Source organism: Mastigoproctus giganteus, chromosome 12 (genome assembly GCF_048544385.1).
Source record: "Mastigoproctus giganteus isolate SK-2022 chromosome 12, ASM4854438v1, whole genome shotgun sequence".
Taxonomy (NCBI): Eukaryota; Metazoa; Arthropoda; class Arachnida; order Uropygi; family Thelyphonidae; genus Mastigoproctus; species Mastigoproctus giganteus.
The window spans coordinates 22103034-22121704 of NC_143586.1; the positions used below are offsets into that span (position 1 = coordinate 22103034).

General features: G+C 36.7%; 1 protein-coding gene across 1 annotated transcript in view; it reads right to left on the reverse strand.

The window, feature by feature from the left end:
* LOC150076771 (BAI1-associated protein 3-like) overlaps positions 1 to 18671 on the reverse strand; it is a 350663-nt gene that overhangs the window by 207758 nt on the left and 124234 nt on the right. Inside the window, exons 4-6 of the mRNA XM_090386647.1 lie at positions 10450 to 10533; positions 8097 to 8264; positions 5011 to 5077 (exon numbers count right to left, since the gene is read on the reverse strand). Of these exons, the coding sequence (XP_090242773.1) occupies positions 5011 to 5077; positions 8097 to 8264; positions 10450 to 10533 (319 nt within the window). The remainder of the gene's footprint in view (positions 1 to 5010; positions 5078 to 8096; positions 8265 to 10449; positions 10534 to 18671) is intronic.

The window sequence follows — 18671 nt, forward strand, 5'->3', positions numbered from 1 at the left end:
TTTGTGCACATCAATAAGTTGTTGTTTATGTATAAACCATTGCTTTAGTGAAGTGTAGATTTTTACATCTGTACCTACACTGGGAATTTCACCTTTATGAGTATATAAGGGTGAAACGTAATCACCACAGATAGCAGGTGGAAAAGGTCTGAGTTTGAATCCTGTTAATGCGAGAAATTTTTATAGGCTTGTTCCACAATGTGGCTGAGTTATTCAGTCTCAGGCAATGATTGCATGTTTTATTCAGCAAACAGGCAAATTGACAACAGAATATTGATATAGAAAAAAAATAAAATTCTGGATTCAAATACAGTCCTCAACCTTTCCCTGGGAGCTGTTTCCACTAGCTATGAGGGAGTTGGAGAAAAAACAAGAGACATACCACCTTCCTTATATTAGATCACACTGCAATTCTGCACGAATCTAAAATAAACTGAAAAAAGCATTCAAGATTTTGTCTTACTGCAATAATTAGTAAAACTTTACTATTTAATTATATATTAATTATATAATAAAAGAATGGGAACAGATTAGCTAGGTGTGGGCGAAGTTTTTATGGCTCCAGCAAATAGAGACGTTTTTCTTAAATTTTTACCATTTTATTGAATAAATTGGCATATTAATTTATTTTTTATAAGTAGCTTATATTCCTAGTTACAATACTTAGTTTTGTGGGTTATTACTTAGTATCGGTAAAACTTGTACCGTTTGAAACTTTCCGCCATTGTGTAGTATCGATACGGAATAGCATTACATATATCTTGAACTTGATAGCATAAGGCATAACATAAAACTAGATAGCGTAATACGTAGCACTGTAGTAGGAATCTGTTGGCTTAGTATAGTATTGGCAATTAATCAATTAAATTTATAAATCCTTTTAATTTTTACTGTTAACCAAATTGTATTTAAATGAAAACCATGCCCCAGACTAGAGCAACAAAGCAACTTGCACAAAGTAGCAAAAGTGCTGTACTTCATTGGGAGAACCACAGGGGACGATTCTCCAATGCATCAGAGTCTAAAAAAAAATGTGCAAAATGCAACATGTTTGTGGATCTATCTCAAACAGGACACATGATCTAGCCATGGAGGATGTCGTGTGTGTGTGTGTGTGTGTGTGTGTGTGTGTGTGTGTGTGTGTGTGTGTGTGTGTGTGTGTGTGTGTGTGTGTGTGTGTGTGTGTGTGTGCGCGCGTGCGCGTGCACTAGGTGCAGAGAATGTGAAGAAATTAGGCACCAACTCAGCATTCTGATGGGCATCATTGAGAGCTTGAAGAGTCGGGTGGATGCCCTCGAAGGAATTAAAATGGGGGGGGGGGGGGGCATCAAGTTTTCAGCTGCCCAACTCAACGTCAGAGCACACTCTTATGCACCAGGCAACACAGCGCAACCTTCACGGCAGAATGCAACAGTCCCACAGGAACTAGTTATTGTTGGTGACTCAATTGTCAGGGAAACGGGAAATATACGGTGCAAAAAAAGGATAGGTGGAATAGGACCAGGGTATGCCTGCCAGGGAAAAAAGTTGATGACGTAGTAGAGCAGATATCATCTTTTAAGGGCACAAAAGGTGATATCATTGTACATGTTTGCACTAATGATATTATTAAGCAAGTACAGATCAATGCTAAAAAAAAAGTTGTGAGTTAGGGTTAAATTTAAAAGTGTCTGCAACCTGCCCAGACACGATAGGAGGGAGTATATGAAGAGAGCCTTGTCAATCAATTTGGCCCTGGAGAGAATGTGCAGGACTCATGGGGTAAAATTTTTCTCAGTGTGGTCTGTGCTTGTTAACAGGAGAGATTGCTTCTACAGGGATGGGATACACTTAAATAGAAGGGGTGCAAGAATATTTGCTGATGCAATCGAGGCAATGTTAAGTGGGTCAGAAAACTGCTAGCTTGGGGGGATTCACAGACTAATAGATTAACAGTAGCCGCAGGCAGAGGTGAAAATGATTTTTGCAGAGGTGAAAATGATTTCTGGGCTGCTGCACTGAAATGAGCAGCAGCCCAGAAAGCCAGTTGCTGGGGATTTCTGGAACTGCTGGGGGTCATGAAACAAGTAAATACATGGACTGTGCTAGAGTAATTAAGAGTAAGAACAGGTGCATGTATACTTGCATGTACACCAATGCTAGGAGTATAGTAAAAAAAATTGATGAATTTGAAGTGCTGGTTAAGACATCCAAGGGGGATATTGTTGAGATATCAGAAACATGGTGCCACTCAGATATAAGAGATGCAGAATTGGAATTTGGGGAATACAATGTGTACAGAATGGATAGACAGGGTAGGAAGGGAGGAGGGGTTATGCTGTTAGCTAAGAAACACATAAAATCTATGGAAGTGCATTCAGTAGACATAGATGGACAGTGCAATGCTGAGTCAGTTTGGTGTGACATAAGCACTGGGAAAACAAAAATGAGGGTAGGAGTTTGTTATAGGCGTAATGATTCTGATGAGTATAGTAAACAATTATACAGAAAAATAGAGTGGGCCAGTAAATCGGAGTGTCTTATAATGGGGGATTTTAACTTTCCAAGTATAGACTGGAATGTGTGTGGGTTGGTCATTTGCACACTGCATGGCTTTTTTGAACTACTGGATGATTGCTTTCTACAGCAGCATGTTCGAGAGAAAACAAGAGGGAGCAACACTCTTGATCTGATTATCAGCAGTGATTATTCATGTACTAACAATTTACAGGTAAAGGAACCACTAGATGGCAGCAATCACAGTGTACTGATGTGGGATTCACTTAAAGATGTAATTACCATCAGGGGTAAAGGGAAGGGTTTTTGCTTTCGTAAAGGCAACTACAGAGGTTTGAGAGATTTTTTAGGTTCTGTACAGCAGAACAAACTGATGATGTTACCAACAACAAATTCTAAATGGGAAGCATTCAAGGAAGTAATTTTGGAAGCTACTAGGTTTTTTGTTCCAACTAAGAAATACTGCTCTAGGTTCAGGCTAAATGGATGTCAGATGAACTAATGAGAATTGTGGCAGAGAAGAAAAATGCATGGGATGTGCATAAATTATCAGGTGACACAGAAGCCTATGGTAGATAAAAGCTAGTCTGTAATCAAATCACAAATGAGTTTACACAAGTGAAGGTAGATTATGAAAAATCTTTGGCATAGGATGCAAAGAAAAACAGCAAAGACTTTTTTACTTATATAAACTCTAAAAGGAAGGGGGACAAATCAGATTGGTCCACTTGATATCAATGAATTGACTGTAGATGATCATTCTCAGATAGCTGCCGAACTAAATGAGTATTTTGCATCTACATTCACACATGAGGAGTTATTCAAGGAGGGGGAGGGCCAGATGTTTATTCTCCCTGTTAAACTCCAACAGGGAGTTAAAAGATTTAGTAGTAACTTAGAGCGAAGTGGGGGGAGAAATTGTTGAAGTTAAACATAAGAAAGGCATTTGGAGTGGATGGAATCGATCCAGTTATATTAAAGGAAGCAGCAAAGGAAATAAGCAAACACTTAGCCTTAATTATGAGAGCATCATTGGACTTGGGGTAAGTACCCATGGACTGGAGATGTTCAAATGTATCTCCAATTCACAAAGGAGAATCAAAGGGTGACACGAGTTTATTTACAGACCAGTTAGTTTGACTACTGTTGCAGGAAAAATAATGGAGTCACTGGTTAAAGAAGCATTGCAGGATCATCTAGACAAAGCAGCAATAATAATTCAGACAGCATGGGTTTGTCAAGGGGAAGTCTTGTCTGACCAATTTGATTGGATACTATGATGTGGTCAAAAAGGAACTGGATTCAAAAAATAACTTTGATATCATATACTTGGATTTCAGGAAAGTTTTTGATACCATTGCACATGGAAGACTACTGTACAAATTGGAGCAGTATGGCATTAAGGGCAAGTTGCTACAATGGATAAAAGGATGGTTGAGTGGGAGAATACATAGTGGTGATTAATGGGTACTGCTCTATGACTAATGTTATTAGTGGTGTCCCTCAGGGTTCAATGTTGGGCCCACTGTTGTTTTTTATATTTATCAATGATATTGATGAAGGTAGATCAAGCTTAATGTACAGTTTGCAGATGATACAAAGGTTGGCAGGGTTGTTAATAACAGTAATGACAGTATGCTGTTGCAACACGATCTGGAAAAGTTGGGTAGATGGGCTGAGAAGTGGCAACTGAAGTTTAACATTGACAAATGCAAAGTACTGCATATGGATAGCAGTAACCCCAGAGAAATATACCAACTATGTGGTACTCAGGGTAGTGGAGAACGAAAGAGACCTGGAGGTAATTGTACAGTCAAATTTGAAGGTTTCTAATCAGTGCAGACAGGCTGCCAGAGTCACGTGGTACAGGAATTTTGCGAGCAGCGATAAGGAGATGATTATCCCCTTGTATAAGGCAATGGTCAGGCCACATCTTGAGTATTGTGTACAGGTCTGGAAGCCTCATTTTAGGAAGCATGTAGAGTTGCTAGAACGAGCACAGAGAAAGGCAATAAGACTGGTGAAGGGAACAAAGGGGCGCTCTTATGAAGAAAAGCTGAAGTTCTGCAAATTGCAGCTTCTGGAGACTAGGCACCTGCAAGGCGATCTGATTGAGGTGTATAAGGCCTTGAATGGATTGGGCAGGTTCAATGATGATGGGATTTTTCCTCTTGCTCAGATTACAAACCTGAGGGGGGCATAGATTCAAACTGAGGAAAGACAGTTATAGAATAGATGTGTGGAAGTTTGCCTTTAGCCAGCAGGTAGTCGATTGCTGGAACAAACTTCCATCTGTTGTTGTGGAAGTTGATAGCTTAAATAAATTCAAGGCAGAACTAGTAGACAAACACATGGAATGAATGGATCTTTTTTTATTTTTTTTGGCTGATGCTTTATAAGCTTGCTTTCTTGCATTATATGCCTGTACTAATGCTAATATCTTTATGATTACATCAAAAATACAGATGCTTTACTTAAAAAAAAAAAAAAAAAAAACTATTATAAAGTTTTTACCATTTGGATCTTTGGCTTCTAGGTCCTGGGCTTCAACAACCACAGCATTTAATACAAGTATAGGAGGCTGAAAAATATTAAATGTTAGTAATAATAATATAAAGCTGTATAAAAAAAGCAATAATTTAAAATTATAGCTAAAACTGGTTGATTTATCTGTTTACTATTTATTTAAGGACTGTGTCATAAAAGTAGTGCATTTTACCTTAACCCTACAATAGTGGTGGGGCACCTCACAGGCAAATTTGAACAGTAATATGCAGTCTCTTCTCTATCACGGACTGTGTCACTACCTTGAAAAACTCTGAACAGGGGAAAGATGATTCACTCTCTCAACACAGCATAATTCAGGCCAGCTGCCAATGATATAACCATAAATGGAGCCAAAAGAGTCTCAACACAAATGATGACATCATCCTCCAAACTAATTTATAGTTTCGAATCATCATATAAAGATCTATATGATCTCGACTCGTTGATTTCCATTTTAGCGTATATATTAGTACCACTATCCAGAAGGATTAACCATCATGTTTACTATTTTCTACTAGGAAGAATTCAGTGATATAATATCATTTTGTCAGAATAAATATTTTGTTGTACAAGGTACCTTGAAAAGGTTTCCAAAAATATATCAAAATAAATCTCCTGAGATGGAAGAGCATGAAACATGTCAGGTTTTGATATGCTTATCTGATAGTGCATGCAAATTTGAACATGTTTAGAACTCGACAAACGGTTGCCAGTTATAGTCCTTGTTTAAGTCTGCAAATTGATGAAATGCATTATGGTTTTTTTTTTTGAATTTTCTCTGAAAAAAAAAATAAGAAGATGGGTATAAAGAGAAAATTATCACAAAAGATGAATAGTTTTCTGTATAAACTAAATAACAAATGTCGTGGTTTAAATGACTCTAAGGTAAGGATTCTTAACCTTTTTTTTGTCCAATTTTGCCTGTGACCTCCTTATGCTAGTTTCAAAATTTGTAAATAAAATACATGGTCAAAAAATTAAATCAGGTTTTACATTAAAATTTTTAAAAGTCTTTATTGTCTAAAAACTATAAATTTATAATAATCATGATTATAAATTTACAATAAGCATGATTTTATAATGTAACTACATCATATAGTATATAAAGTAAAAATACCAATTACATATACTGCTGTCACAAACCTAATGTAGAAATAGTGAAGTATCATCATAATCATGTCTCTTATAGCATGACTAAAATCAAGCCTCAGATGAGAACAGCAAAGAAAAAAGCTCAAAGTAGAAGGAATGCTTTGACTGAGGAAAGAACTGCTAATGGTTGGTACCTTCCAAATCAGGGTTTTATACATTGCTCTATATCACTTATTTTCCTGGTCCCCTTGAGAATGACATGATATGGCCAAATGGCCAGATGTTTCTGTATGTTTTCAATGCAAAATGTATGAGGATATTAAGCACAAATTTAGCATTCTGATGGCTTATGTAAGAGCATAAAGAGCAGTATTGATGCCCTTGAAGGAAATGAAATGAGGGACCCATCAAGCACTCAGCCATTCAGCTAAATACAAGAGCAACGCTCATGCATCAGACAACATAATGATCTTCAACACTTGTACATTAGATAACATAATGACATCCTCAATGATGCTCATGCATCAGAAGGGAGATCTGATAGAAGGAAGTAGATATTGTCAGTGATACTATTTATAGGAAAAGAAAATATATTATGTAAAAAGGATAGTCAGAATAGGATCAGTATTTTGCCAAGGCAAAAGTTAATGATGTTGTAGAGTAGCTATTATCTTATATAATTATTATTATAAGCTATTATCTTATATAGAATTTTTCTCAGCATGATTTGTGCCTTTTAACAGGAGAATTTGTTCTCACAGGAATGGGATACACTTAAATACAAAGCATGCAAGAATATTTGCTAATGCTATCAAGGCAGTTTTAGATAGATCAGAAAACTGTTAACTCGTAGGGAGGACAGAGACTAGTAGATTAACAGAAGCCAGAAGCAGAGGTGAAAGTGAATCTTGCACCGCTTCTACTGGGATGTTCAGCAGCCTGAAAAGCAAGGTGCTGCAATTTTCAAAGACTGCTGGGGATTCTCATGGGAGAAGCAAATATATGGGTTATGTTAGAGTTAATATGAACAAAAACAGATATGTGTATCCTTACCTGTACACCAATTCTAGGAGTAAACAAATTTGATAAATTTGAAGGGACATCAACGGCAGGTATTGTAGGGAAAATGCTGAGGAATTTGAATATGGTGAGTACAATCTCTACAGAAAGGATACATACATAGGACAGGAGTGGAAGGAGTGGAATACACTCGTGATTAAGAAGCACATGGAATTTAATGCAGTGCACCCAGTGTGTGGGTGGGTGGCCAGTGCAACACTGAGTAGTATAGTGTGACATAAATGCTGGGGACATGAGTAAATTATAATCTAAATGATTGTGATGAGTATAATGAACAATTATATAGTTAAATAGAGTGGGCCATCAAATCAGAATATCGTACAAGTGGGAATTTTAATTTTCCAGATATTGCTGGAACTTGAGGGTTGGCCCCTCACACAGTACCAGACCTTTTCTGGATTTATCGAATGACTGTTTGCTACAGCAGCATGTGCAATGGGAGAATGCAATATTCTTGTTCTGATTACCAGCACTGACTCTTTATGCATTAAGAATTTCCAGATAAATAAATTCAAGGCAGAACTAGACAAACATTTGGAGCAAATGGATGGGTGAAATGGGAAGTTTTTTTTTTTTTTGGCTGATGCTGTATAAGCTTGTTTTCTTGCATCACATGTCTCTACTAATGCTAAGGAAAGCACCAGATGGAAGTGTTAAAAAAATATACTGATGTGGAATTAGAAAATTAGAAGAGATGTACAGATGTACATCTGGCTGATGTTGCATAAGCTTGCTTCTATCAATACTAATGCTAATTTGGGTTGTGTTCAAACTTGGCTGTAAAACTACAAGTAGCATACAATTTTATTTTGTTTTAATATTTTTAAGATGGATAACTGGATTCTAAAAACATTGAATAAACAACCATTAATGAATAATACCTTTTCTTCTTGAGCTATAGTAAAAAGACGACGATGATTATCATTAGATATGCAAAAGGCTTCTTGGGCATATTCATATAGATCTTCAGCATATACTAAGTAGTCACTACTATTTGCTCCTAATTTATGTTTAATTGTATATAAGACTTCAATATAGAGTTCTTCCCACTGAAAATATAAAGATTAATATATTGAAATCATGCATAAAATCAAAAGATTAACATACTGAAATCAAGAAAATACATCAAGTAGTTAAAATACATGCTCACAATACACTTGATATCAACAACTAAACAAAAATAAAGTTGATTAGTTATATATCATTAAAACCTTTTATTTAAAAACTAATAATTTTTCGAGGTACAAAACAATTATAAATGAACTTATTACAAAGTTATATAAAACTTTGTAAATAATTTTAATAAACTTTAAAATATGAAAAATATATGATACTGTAATTGCAGAATTTAATAAACTAAATACTGTAAAAGTTTTTTTGTTTTCTCTTTACGTTTAGCATTTTTTTTTTTTTTTTTTTGAATTTGGTGTACTGAACATCAATGCTTAAATTAAAAATAGAAAAATGGAAGCTATTAAATTACTAAGCAAATTGCTATAAATTATTAGGTCACTAAAGTTGGGAGAAATCCAACAGGTGGGTCAATATCATTTATTAGCTCTTCCACTAACACTACACCCTCCTTATCAACAAGTTTTTGTTCTAAGAAGAGCAAAGCTTACTTTCAGCAGTCAGTACCACAAATTTGTGGATGAAAGGTATACAGAGTGAGAAGAAGATGAGGAGAGCTGCTGTATTACCTAGAACCACCTATTCATTTGCTCCTGACTATAGCAATTAATAATTTAACATTTAATTCAGCAAAAGTGCTGGAAATTCTTTGTGCCACTATGCCAAGCAGAAGAATGAATGAGAAATATGGTAAATGTGTAGAAAAGAAAAATTCTTGGTTCAAATTCTACAATCTACTAGAAGAGTAGCTGTTGTTTTTGAATGGTTGGTTGATAGACATCTCGGGTCCTATCAGAGCTGGCGCAAGGGTTTCATGAGTCCTAGGCGAGACAAAATTTGTGCCCCAGTTGTATTCTGTACCATCCATCTGCCTATCTATGCATCATATAATATCCACCTATCTATCCCTCATAAAATATTATCCCTTCTTCCATACCTTTGCTATTAATATTTTTGGAAGCTTTTAATTAAATATCAAAGTGATGTGCCGACAAAGCAACTTAGAATGTCATAAAACCATAAGGCCATGTTGTAAATCAATTGTTTATTTAAAATATATTCTTAATATTTGACAAAATATTTAGATAATGCTATTTCTTTATTTAGAAATAATTATTACCTTAATTAATTTAAATAATTATTTTTTTAACCACTAAAAAAAATTACATTTTGTTGGAATGTGCTCCTAGGACCTTTGCATCCTAGGCGACTACCTAGTGGACGGGCCGGCTCTGGGTCCTATATTACAACAAAAATTAAAATTTTTTAGTGAAAATTTAATATGTATTTAACACATTTGCTGCCACCTAAATTTCAGAGAACTTGTTTCAATGTGCCATAATTTTCAGAATGTTGAAAAAATCAAACATTCCAACATCTCCAGCATTCCAAAAATTTGTAAATAACAGTTGAAAATTTAAAGTTTGGAATTCATTGCTAAAAGCTAACTTACTTTTGTGCTGAGCTGTAAATCAGAACAAATATCAAAATTTTATAAAAAGTTTATTCATAAATTATACATAAATTAACAACAACACAAGCAAAGAACAAATAATACTGCGTGCAAGTCTATAAACAAAAGTTAGTCATGGCTGCAAAACCTTCAATCAGCATGCCAATACTGAGTAGTTGTTAATTTCATGTGCCTTTACACGTTTACAGCACTTGCTGGTTGACCGCTTAAGAATGTCACTCTTTTTTTTTGGCTGATGCTGCATAAGCTTGCTTTCTTGCATCATATGTCTCTACTAATGCTAATGCATTACACCACAGCACTTGGGTGCCTTTTAAACTCAGATATGGCGGCTTTGATTTGATTTGATTTGGTAGTTGTTGGCGCATCGGCTTCTGTGGCCATATTGCACCTCCCAAGGTTTTTGCAGTACTTTGATCCAAGCCCGAGGCGGGAATCGAACCCGCGACCTTTGGGTTGCCGGGCAGGTACTTTACCCACTCGGCTAGCCCGGTCGGCCAGATATGGCGGCATGTCACTTACAGTGCCATTTTATGCTTACTTGCATAAAGACAGTCAACATGTTAAACTTTAGTATCACTCATAAAATAGATAAATAAAAGCATATAAGCATCATTTAATGAGCTTACCTCCTTCTTTCCAATTTTATATGGTGTAATTTTGATTCCGACATCTTTTTCTGTTGGTTGCGGCTTATCCTTTTCTGATTCAATCTAAAATTGAGGTTCAACTATAAGTAATGAACTACAACTAACGTTAAATACCTGGGATAAAATTATTATAATAATAATTCAATTTATCAATAGTTATTAAAAAAAATTCCTAAGAATATATAAGTGAAATAAACACCTAATAAGCTAACTTCAATTATAACACTGGTTGGCAAAAAAAAATTTTTTTTGCTCCCTGTTATTCAGGGTGATTTTTGTAGATTTGACGTTGCTGAATTCAAATATGACAACTATATTGCTGTAATACCCATCAGTTTTAAGGGTGAAGGGATTAAAGTCAGATTAATCTTGATAAACTTTATTGTCAATTAAATTGTACTTTTAACTCTATATATATATATATATATATATATATATGTAACGACTTAATCTAACAAATAATTAATACATAACTATAGTGGTACACGTGATACGGAAGTTGTATAAAGGGAACTCGTAGAAAACACTAGATACCGAAAAAAAAATATATATAACATAACTGTTTTGGGATATAACTTAAGGATTTAATTTTTGTTTTGAATTTTATTGAATTAAATCGGAATCATGACTCTGACCAGAGCAGCAAAGCAAAAGGCTCAAGCTAATGGGAGTGCTGTGGTTCAGGGGAGAACTGAGGGGGGCAGTTGCCCTCTGAATCACAGTCTATTAAAATACACTGTTTGCTTGATGTTTGCGGAGCAGTCGGGTACGGGACATGATACTGCCAAGGGGGATGTCTTTGTGTGTGCACGATGTAAGGAGTGCAAGGAAATCAGGCGACAACTCAGCGTTGTTATGGGCCTTTATGAGAGCTTGAAGGACAGGGTGGATGCCCTCGAAGGAAATAAATTGAGGGGCCCATCAAGCTCTCAGCTGCCCACATCAACGCCAGAGCTTGCACTTGGTCATCAGGCAACACAGAAGCAGCCCCCTAGGCAGAATGCGCTGGTCCCACAGGAACTAATAGTTGTTGGTGACTCTATTGTCAGGGAAACGGGGAACATCCTTTGTAAAAAGGATAGGTGGAATAGGACCAGGGTATGTCTGCCAGGGGCAAAGGTTGATGACGTTGTAGAACGGATATCATCTTTTAAGGGCACAAAAGGTGATATAGTTGTACACGTTGGCACTAATGATATTAAGAGTAGGAGACCGGCGGAATTACTTAGCAAGTACAGGTCACTGTTGAAAAAAAGCCGTGAATTAGGGTTGAACTTGAAAGTGTCTGCAATTCTGCCCAGACACGATAGGAGGGAGTATATGATGAGAGCCTTGTCGATCAATTCGGCCCTGGAGGGATTGTGCAAGGCTCAAGGGGTAGAATTTTTTTCAGCCTGGACTGTACTTGTTAACAGGAGAGATTGCTTCTACAGGGATGGGATACACTTAAATAGAAAGGGTGCAAGAATTTTTGCTGATGCTGTCGAGGCAGTGTTAGGTGGGTCGGAAAACTGCTAGTTGGGGGGGATACAAGGACTAATAGATTAACAGTAGCCAGTGGCAGAGGTGGAAGTGATTCTTGCACTGCTTCTATTGAAATGAGCAGAAGTCTGAAAAACAGGATGCAGGATATTTCAGAGACTGCTGGTAGTCATTGCGGTACAAGTAAACACATGGGTTGTGTTAGGGTAGCTAAGAATAGAAACAGGTGCATGTATACCTGCGTGTACACCAATGCTAGGAGTTTGGTAAATAAATTTGATGAATTTGAGGTATTGCTCAAAACATCAAAGGCAGATATTGTTGGGATATCAGAGACGTGGTGTCACACAGATATAAGTAATGCGGAACTGGAATTTGGGGAATACAATGTGTATAGAAAGGATAGACAGGACAGGAGGGGAGGAGGGGTTATGCTATTAATTAAGAAACACATAAAGTCCAAGGAAGTGAAGCCAGTCGACATCGATGGACAGGGCAGCGTCGAGTCAGTTTGGTGTGACATAAGCATAGGGAAATCAAAATTGAGAGTAGGAGTGTGCTATAGGCCTAATGACTCTGATGAGTATAATAAGATATTGTACAGGGAAATAGAGTGGGCCAGTAAATCAGAGAGTCTTATAATGGGGGACTTTAATTTCCCAGATATTGACTGGAATTTGTGGGTTGGTCACTCGCACACTAGCAAGGCTTTTGTGGATTTATTAGATGATTGTTTTCTACATCAGCATGTTCGTGAGGCAACGAGAGGGAGCAATACTCTTGATCTGATTATCAGTAGTGATTCCTCATGCATTAAGAACCTGCAGATAAATGAACCACTAGGTGGCAGTGATCACAGTGTGTTGAAGTGGGATTTACTCAAGGAGGTAACTACCATCAGAGGTAAAGGGAAGGGTTTTTGTTTTCGTAAAGGCGACTATGATGGTCTGAGACAGTATTTAAATTCTATACAGTGGGACCAACTGATGATGTTACCAACAGCAAACTCAAAATGGGAAGCATTCAAGGAACTAATCTTGGAGGCTACCAGGCTTTACATACCAACTAAGAAATATTGTTCAAGGTTTAGCAAGTCAACCATTTAGGTTGTCAGATGAACTAATGAGACATGTGGCAGAGAAGAAAAATGCATGGGATACATATAAATTAATGGGTGACATGGAAGCCTATGATAGATATAAGTTGGTCTGTAACCAAGTCACAAAGGAGATTAGGCAGGCAAAGGCAGACTATGAAAAATCCTTGGCAAAGGATGCAAAGAAAAACAGAAAAGAGTTCTTTACATACTTGAACTCGAAAAGGAAAGGGATGAATCAGATTGGTCCACTGAATATTGATGGTTCAACAGTTGAGGATCCTGCTCAGGTGGCTAACAATCTAAACGAGTATTTTGCATCTACATTCACGCATGAGGAGTTATTCAGGAAGGAGAATGATGTAGGTAAAGTAAACATTGGCAGTGAGCTGGATGATTTTGTAATAACTGAGAGGAAAGTGGAGGAGAGATTGTTGGGGATAAACATAAAAAAGGCACCTGGGGTGGATGGGATCTATCCAGTTATATTAAAGGAGGCAGCAAAGGAAGTAAGCAAACCCTTAGCCATAATTATGAGAGCTTCCTTGGACTCAGGGGAGGTACCTATGGACTGGAGATGTGCAAATGTGACCCCAATTCACAAAGGAGGTTCAAAGGCTGACACAAGTAATTATAGACCTGTTAGTTTAACTTCTGTTCCAGGTAAATTAATGGAGGCACTGGTTAAAGAAGCACTGCAGGATCATCTAGACAAGAATTCAGTTATAGCTCAGACGCAGCATGGTTTTGTTAAGGGCAGGTCTTGCCTGACCAATTTGATTGGATACTATGATGTAGTCACAAAAGAACTGGATGCAGGGAATAACTTTGATATTATATATTTGGATCTTAGAAAGGCTTTTGATACTGTTGCACATGGAAGACTGCTGCACAAATTGGAGCAGTGTGGCATTGGACGCAAATTGCTGCTATGGATAAGGGGATGGTTGAGTGGCAGAAGACAGAGAGTGGTAATCAATGGACACTGCTCAACGTGGACTAATGTTATTAGTGGAGTTCCTCAAGGTTCAGTGTTGGGTCCGTTGTTGTTTTCGGTGTTTATGAATGATATTGATGATGGGATATCAAGTTTAATGTCCAAGTTTGCAGATGATACAAAGGTTGGCAGGGTCGTTAAGGGCAATACTGACGCTATGCTGCTGCAACAGGATCTGGACAGGTTGAACAGATGGGCTGAGAGGTGGCAAATGAGGTTTAACATCGACAAATGTAAAGTGCTGCATATGGGAAACAGTAACCCCAGAGCAACGTATCAACTCTGCGGTACTACACTGACAGTGGTGGAGAATGAAAAGGACCTGGGGGTAATTGTGCAGGCAGATATGAAGTTCTCTGAGCAGTGCAGACGAGCTGCAAGAGTAGCTCATGGTGTCTTGTCAATGATATACAGGAATTTTTCTAGCAGGGATAAGGAGGTGATTATTCCCTTGTATAAGGCAATGGTAAGGCCACATCTTGAGTACTGTATACAGGTCTGGAGGCCTCATTTCAAGAAGGATGTAGAGCTGCTGGAACGGGTACAGAGAAGGGCAACAAGATTAGTAAATGGAACAAAGGGTTGCTCTTACGAAGAAAGGCTTAAGTTTTGCAAATTACAGAGTCTGGAGACTAGGCACCGGCGAGGTGATCTGATAGAGGTGTATAAGGCTTTGAATGGTTTGAGCATGCTCAATGCCAATGGGATTCTTCATCTTTCTCAGAATAATCACCTCAGAGGGCATAAATTCAAATTGAGGAAGGACGGATGTCGGATAGATGTGCGGAAATTTGCCTTTGGCCAGCGGGTGGTTGGTTGGTGGAACCGACTTCCATCACTGGTTGTTGAAGTTGATAGCCTAAACAAATTTAAAGCTCAACTGGACAGGTATTTCGAACGAACGGAGGGGTGAAATGGGAGTGGGTTTTTTTTTTTTTTTTTTGTTTTTTTTTGGCTGATGCTGAATAAGCTTGCTTTCTTGCATCATATGCCTCTGCTAATGCTAATGCTAATGCTAAGTCAAAATATTTCTATCAAAAAAAAGATTTCATATATTTTAAGAAAAAATTACATGCAGTACTAAATATCAAACAATGGGTCTAATAACCATATTCTATTTACAAAAATGTTTATCTGACAAAAAAACAATTATTTTATCATTTTTTTGCCTTTTATAATTGCCCACTGGCATCTCCCGTACGAGATACCAACATATTTGGACTCCATTTTCCCTGGTATCCTTTTCCTATTTGAAAAATATCATGGCAAAACCTTTTGCCGTGTTCATTGGAGGCTGCTCCCAAGTTTTCAGTAAAAAGTTTAAATGAGAATGTAGGAAATGAAACTTTAATGACAGGTCTTGGTTTTCGGTCATTAACCCTAAGATATTTGAAAACTAAGGGTGATGAGAACTTTTTAAGCACATATCTGAGTTTTTGAACATATTTCCTATGAGAATCTGTCAAAATTATTTCAGGGAGCAAATTGATGCCAGCAAGTGTAATTTGCATTTATTATTATTATTTTTATGTATATTCTTGATAATTCAGACCAAACAGATGTATCAAATATAAAAGAAATAATGCTTTGGCTATGCACATATAATCTTGAATATAAAATAAAATATCTATTGTAGATTAATAAAAATATAATCAGTACATACAAGTTAAAATATACCAAAATATAAAAATATGATACTGGATTCAAGGGGATGTATATACTGCCTTTATCAATCAAAATCATTTTAATAAATTTTACAGCTGATGAAAATATAAATTGTTGGATCATGCTATATCAGTGGTTTTCAACCTTTTTTTAATAATGGCACCCCTAAGTCATTTATTTTATTTTACTCGTTTATTCATATATTTATGAATAAATATATGAATAAACGAGTTTTGTTTATTCATTGTACACCTGGAAGTCATTGCATTCTGAAGAGCTCATTTTCTGTTATAAAATAACAAATTATACTGTATTTGTTTATCATATTAATCACAGCATTAATGTGAAATAAATGTATTTATATTTTTATTAAAATTCAGGATAAAAGTAAAGCCCATTATAAAAATGTTAACTGCATATTAATATCTGAGATACCTGTTCCATTTGCTCATTTTTTCAATCAAAAAATATCTATGAAATATGTGTTACTTTTCAAGTTTTATTAAAATCCAAGAGGAAATAAGTAAAGCATTACAAAAAAGCTGAGTGAATACGTTGAAGTAATGGCAGCAGAGAAGAAAATTACTTTACATATATTATTATTAATTAGTAATAACTTAATCACAGAAAACCAAAAATTCAATTTAAAAAAATTTCAAGCCTGCCTGAATTAAAAATTTGGCAAATGAAGTGTTTTTTTTTTTTTTTGGGCAAAAGTTGTTCCCTGTTTTTGGTTTAGCCAAAAGACACCTTTGTTATAAATCTAAAATCAACCGAATTAATTTGCCCTCGTGGGTAGCACAAGTTGATAGATTCGCTGGCCTCCTCCATATCAGGTGGAAAAGACCTGTTCGAACCTAAAGACGCGAGGAGTTTTTATGGGTATTTTTCACAGCGTGACTGAGTTAGTCGGTCTCAGGCGAGAATAGCATAGTTTTTTCTCCCGGAAACTCGGGTTTTTCATCCAGCAAACAGAAAATTGACCTCAGAACACACACAATTTACAACAATATACAGAGCAACATGGCCTTGGTCGCCGATGCTCCTAAAACCCAATAACAACAACCAATTTAATTTTTAAAAAAAGGTTTTATGTGATATTTGATCTTTGATCTTCATGAAATGAGAATTTTTTTATCTTTTCTTTATATAAACTTGATTTACAGTTGTTTCAGAAATATATGCGTATTCAGTGACATCTTAGACTAAACCGAGATCAAGAACCGCTTGCCCATTCAAAAGAGTAGATCAGGCAAAATTTTAATTTAGGAATCATAAAATTAAATGATGATATTTAGACCATTTTTAACATCACATTCGGAAATTTCAACCCAAATATGACAAAAAAAGTTCAAACAATAAATGGCCTAAATCTAAAAACAGGAAGATAAGACTGCAGTACCTTTTAATTGACATCACCTGTCCATCCTCTAACACACTGCTCGACAAAATTAACAGAATAAAATGATTTTCATGAATATTTTATTGCGAACAGTGTAGCCGAATGTGAATATTTGATATAATAGACATCCTGGCATGCAAATTCGAGTATCCAGTAGAAATTGATATATTAAAACATTGGTTGCGACCACATTACTTCATTCCCGTTTTCTTGGCTTGCTCAGTGGGACAACTACATTTCCAATACTCAGGATGGCAAGTCATCATCGTTTAGATAATTTTTTGAGATGGTGGGCCATTGGATGACTTGAATTTGGACAGTTGCAGGCGAAGTTGGCACATTGGCTTAATGTGTCATGAAGTGTCATCTTGGCACTATGGAAGCAGTTTCAGAGACAGGAACCATTACAAAAAGAGCTGATAGTCGCCCAAGGGCTATATCATCTGGCTCTAATAGCAAGACGGAATACTATGATGGCTTGTCATCAACTATCTCTTGAGGTTGCTGCGCCACAGGTGAAAACATTTACAAATCGACTATGTTAAGAAGGCTCAATTCAAGTGGTCTGTAAGCACGGAAGCCAGTGGTTTGTATTCCATTAACCCCCGCAGGTAGCACAGTGATATCGTCACCGTCCTCCCCACACCGGATAGAAAAGACCTGGTTCGAGTCCCGTCGATGATGTGAGGAATTTTTACGTGCCTTTTTCAAAATGTAGCTTAGTTAGTCGGTCTCAGGTGAGGGTAGCACGGTTTTTCTCCCGGAAACTCGGCTTTTTTTGGCCAGCAAACAGAAAACCGACCACAGAACACTCGCAATTTACAGACAGTATACAGGAAGCAGTATGGCCTTAGTCACTAATGTTCATAAAACCCTACTACAACGACAACTGTAAGTGCGTGTGTTCTGTAGTCGATTTTCTGTTTGCTGGATGAAAAACAGAATTTCGGTGGTGGGGGAATCATGCTACCCTCGCCTGAGACCGACTAACTCAGCCACGTTTTGAAAAAAAGGCCCATTAAAATTCCTTACGTCTTCGACGGGACATGAACTCAGGTCTTTTCCACGCCGTGTGGGGAGGGCCGAGATTCTGCCAATTGTGTTAACCACAAGGCCCCATAAATGAGAAAAAAATTTATAATAATTGTAAGAAGATAATGAAAACCTAGTTTATTAACTTATTTCAGGAAATTTGAAAGTTTAAAACATTTATAACAAAATCTACAGCACAACAATGGATTCTATAAGGTCGCCCAACAGATTGATGGCGATTTATTGGAAATTGAAAGTATGGACGATGCAGAAATTACACACACAGGAAAGAGATGGATCTAAATACGAAGAAGAAGAGATTGAATCTTTTTCAAGTCCAAAAAGTTCTCATGCAGCGGCCAAAACGCCCTAGATACAGCTTTCCATTACATTGAACAACATCCTGATTCAATAATGAATAATATCATGTTTATTAAGAAAAAAATTTAAAAAGTGGAGGGACTATGTGCAAAACGTCACGTTTCATATAATCTTTTACGGTACCTTAAAAGTTTTATTTGAAAATA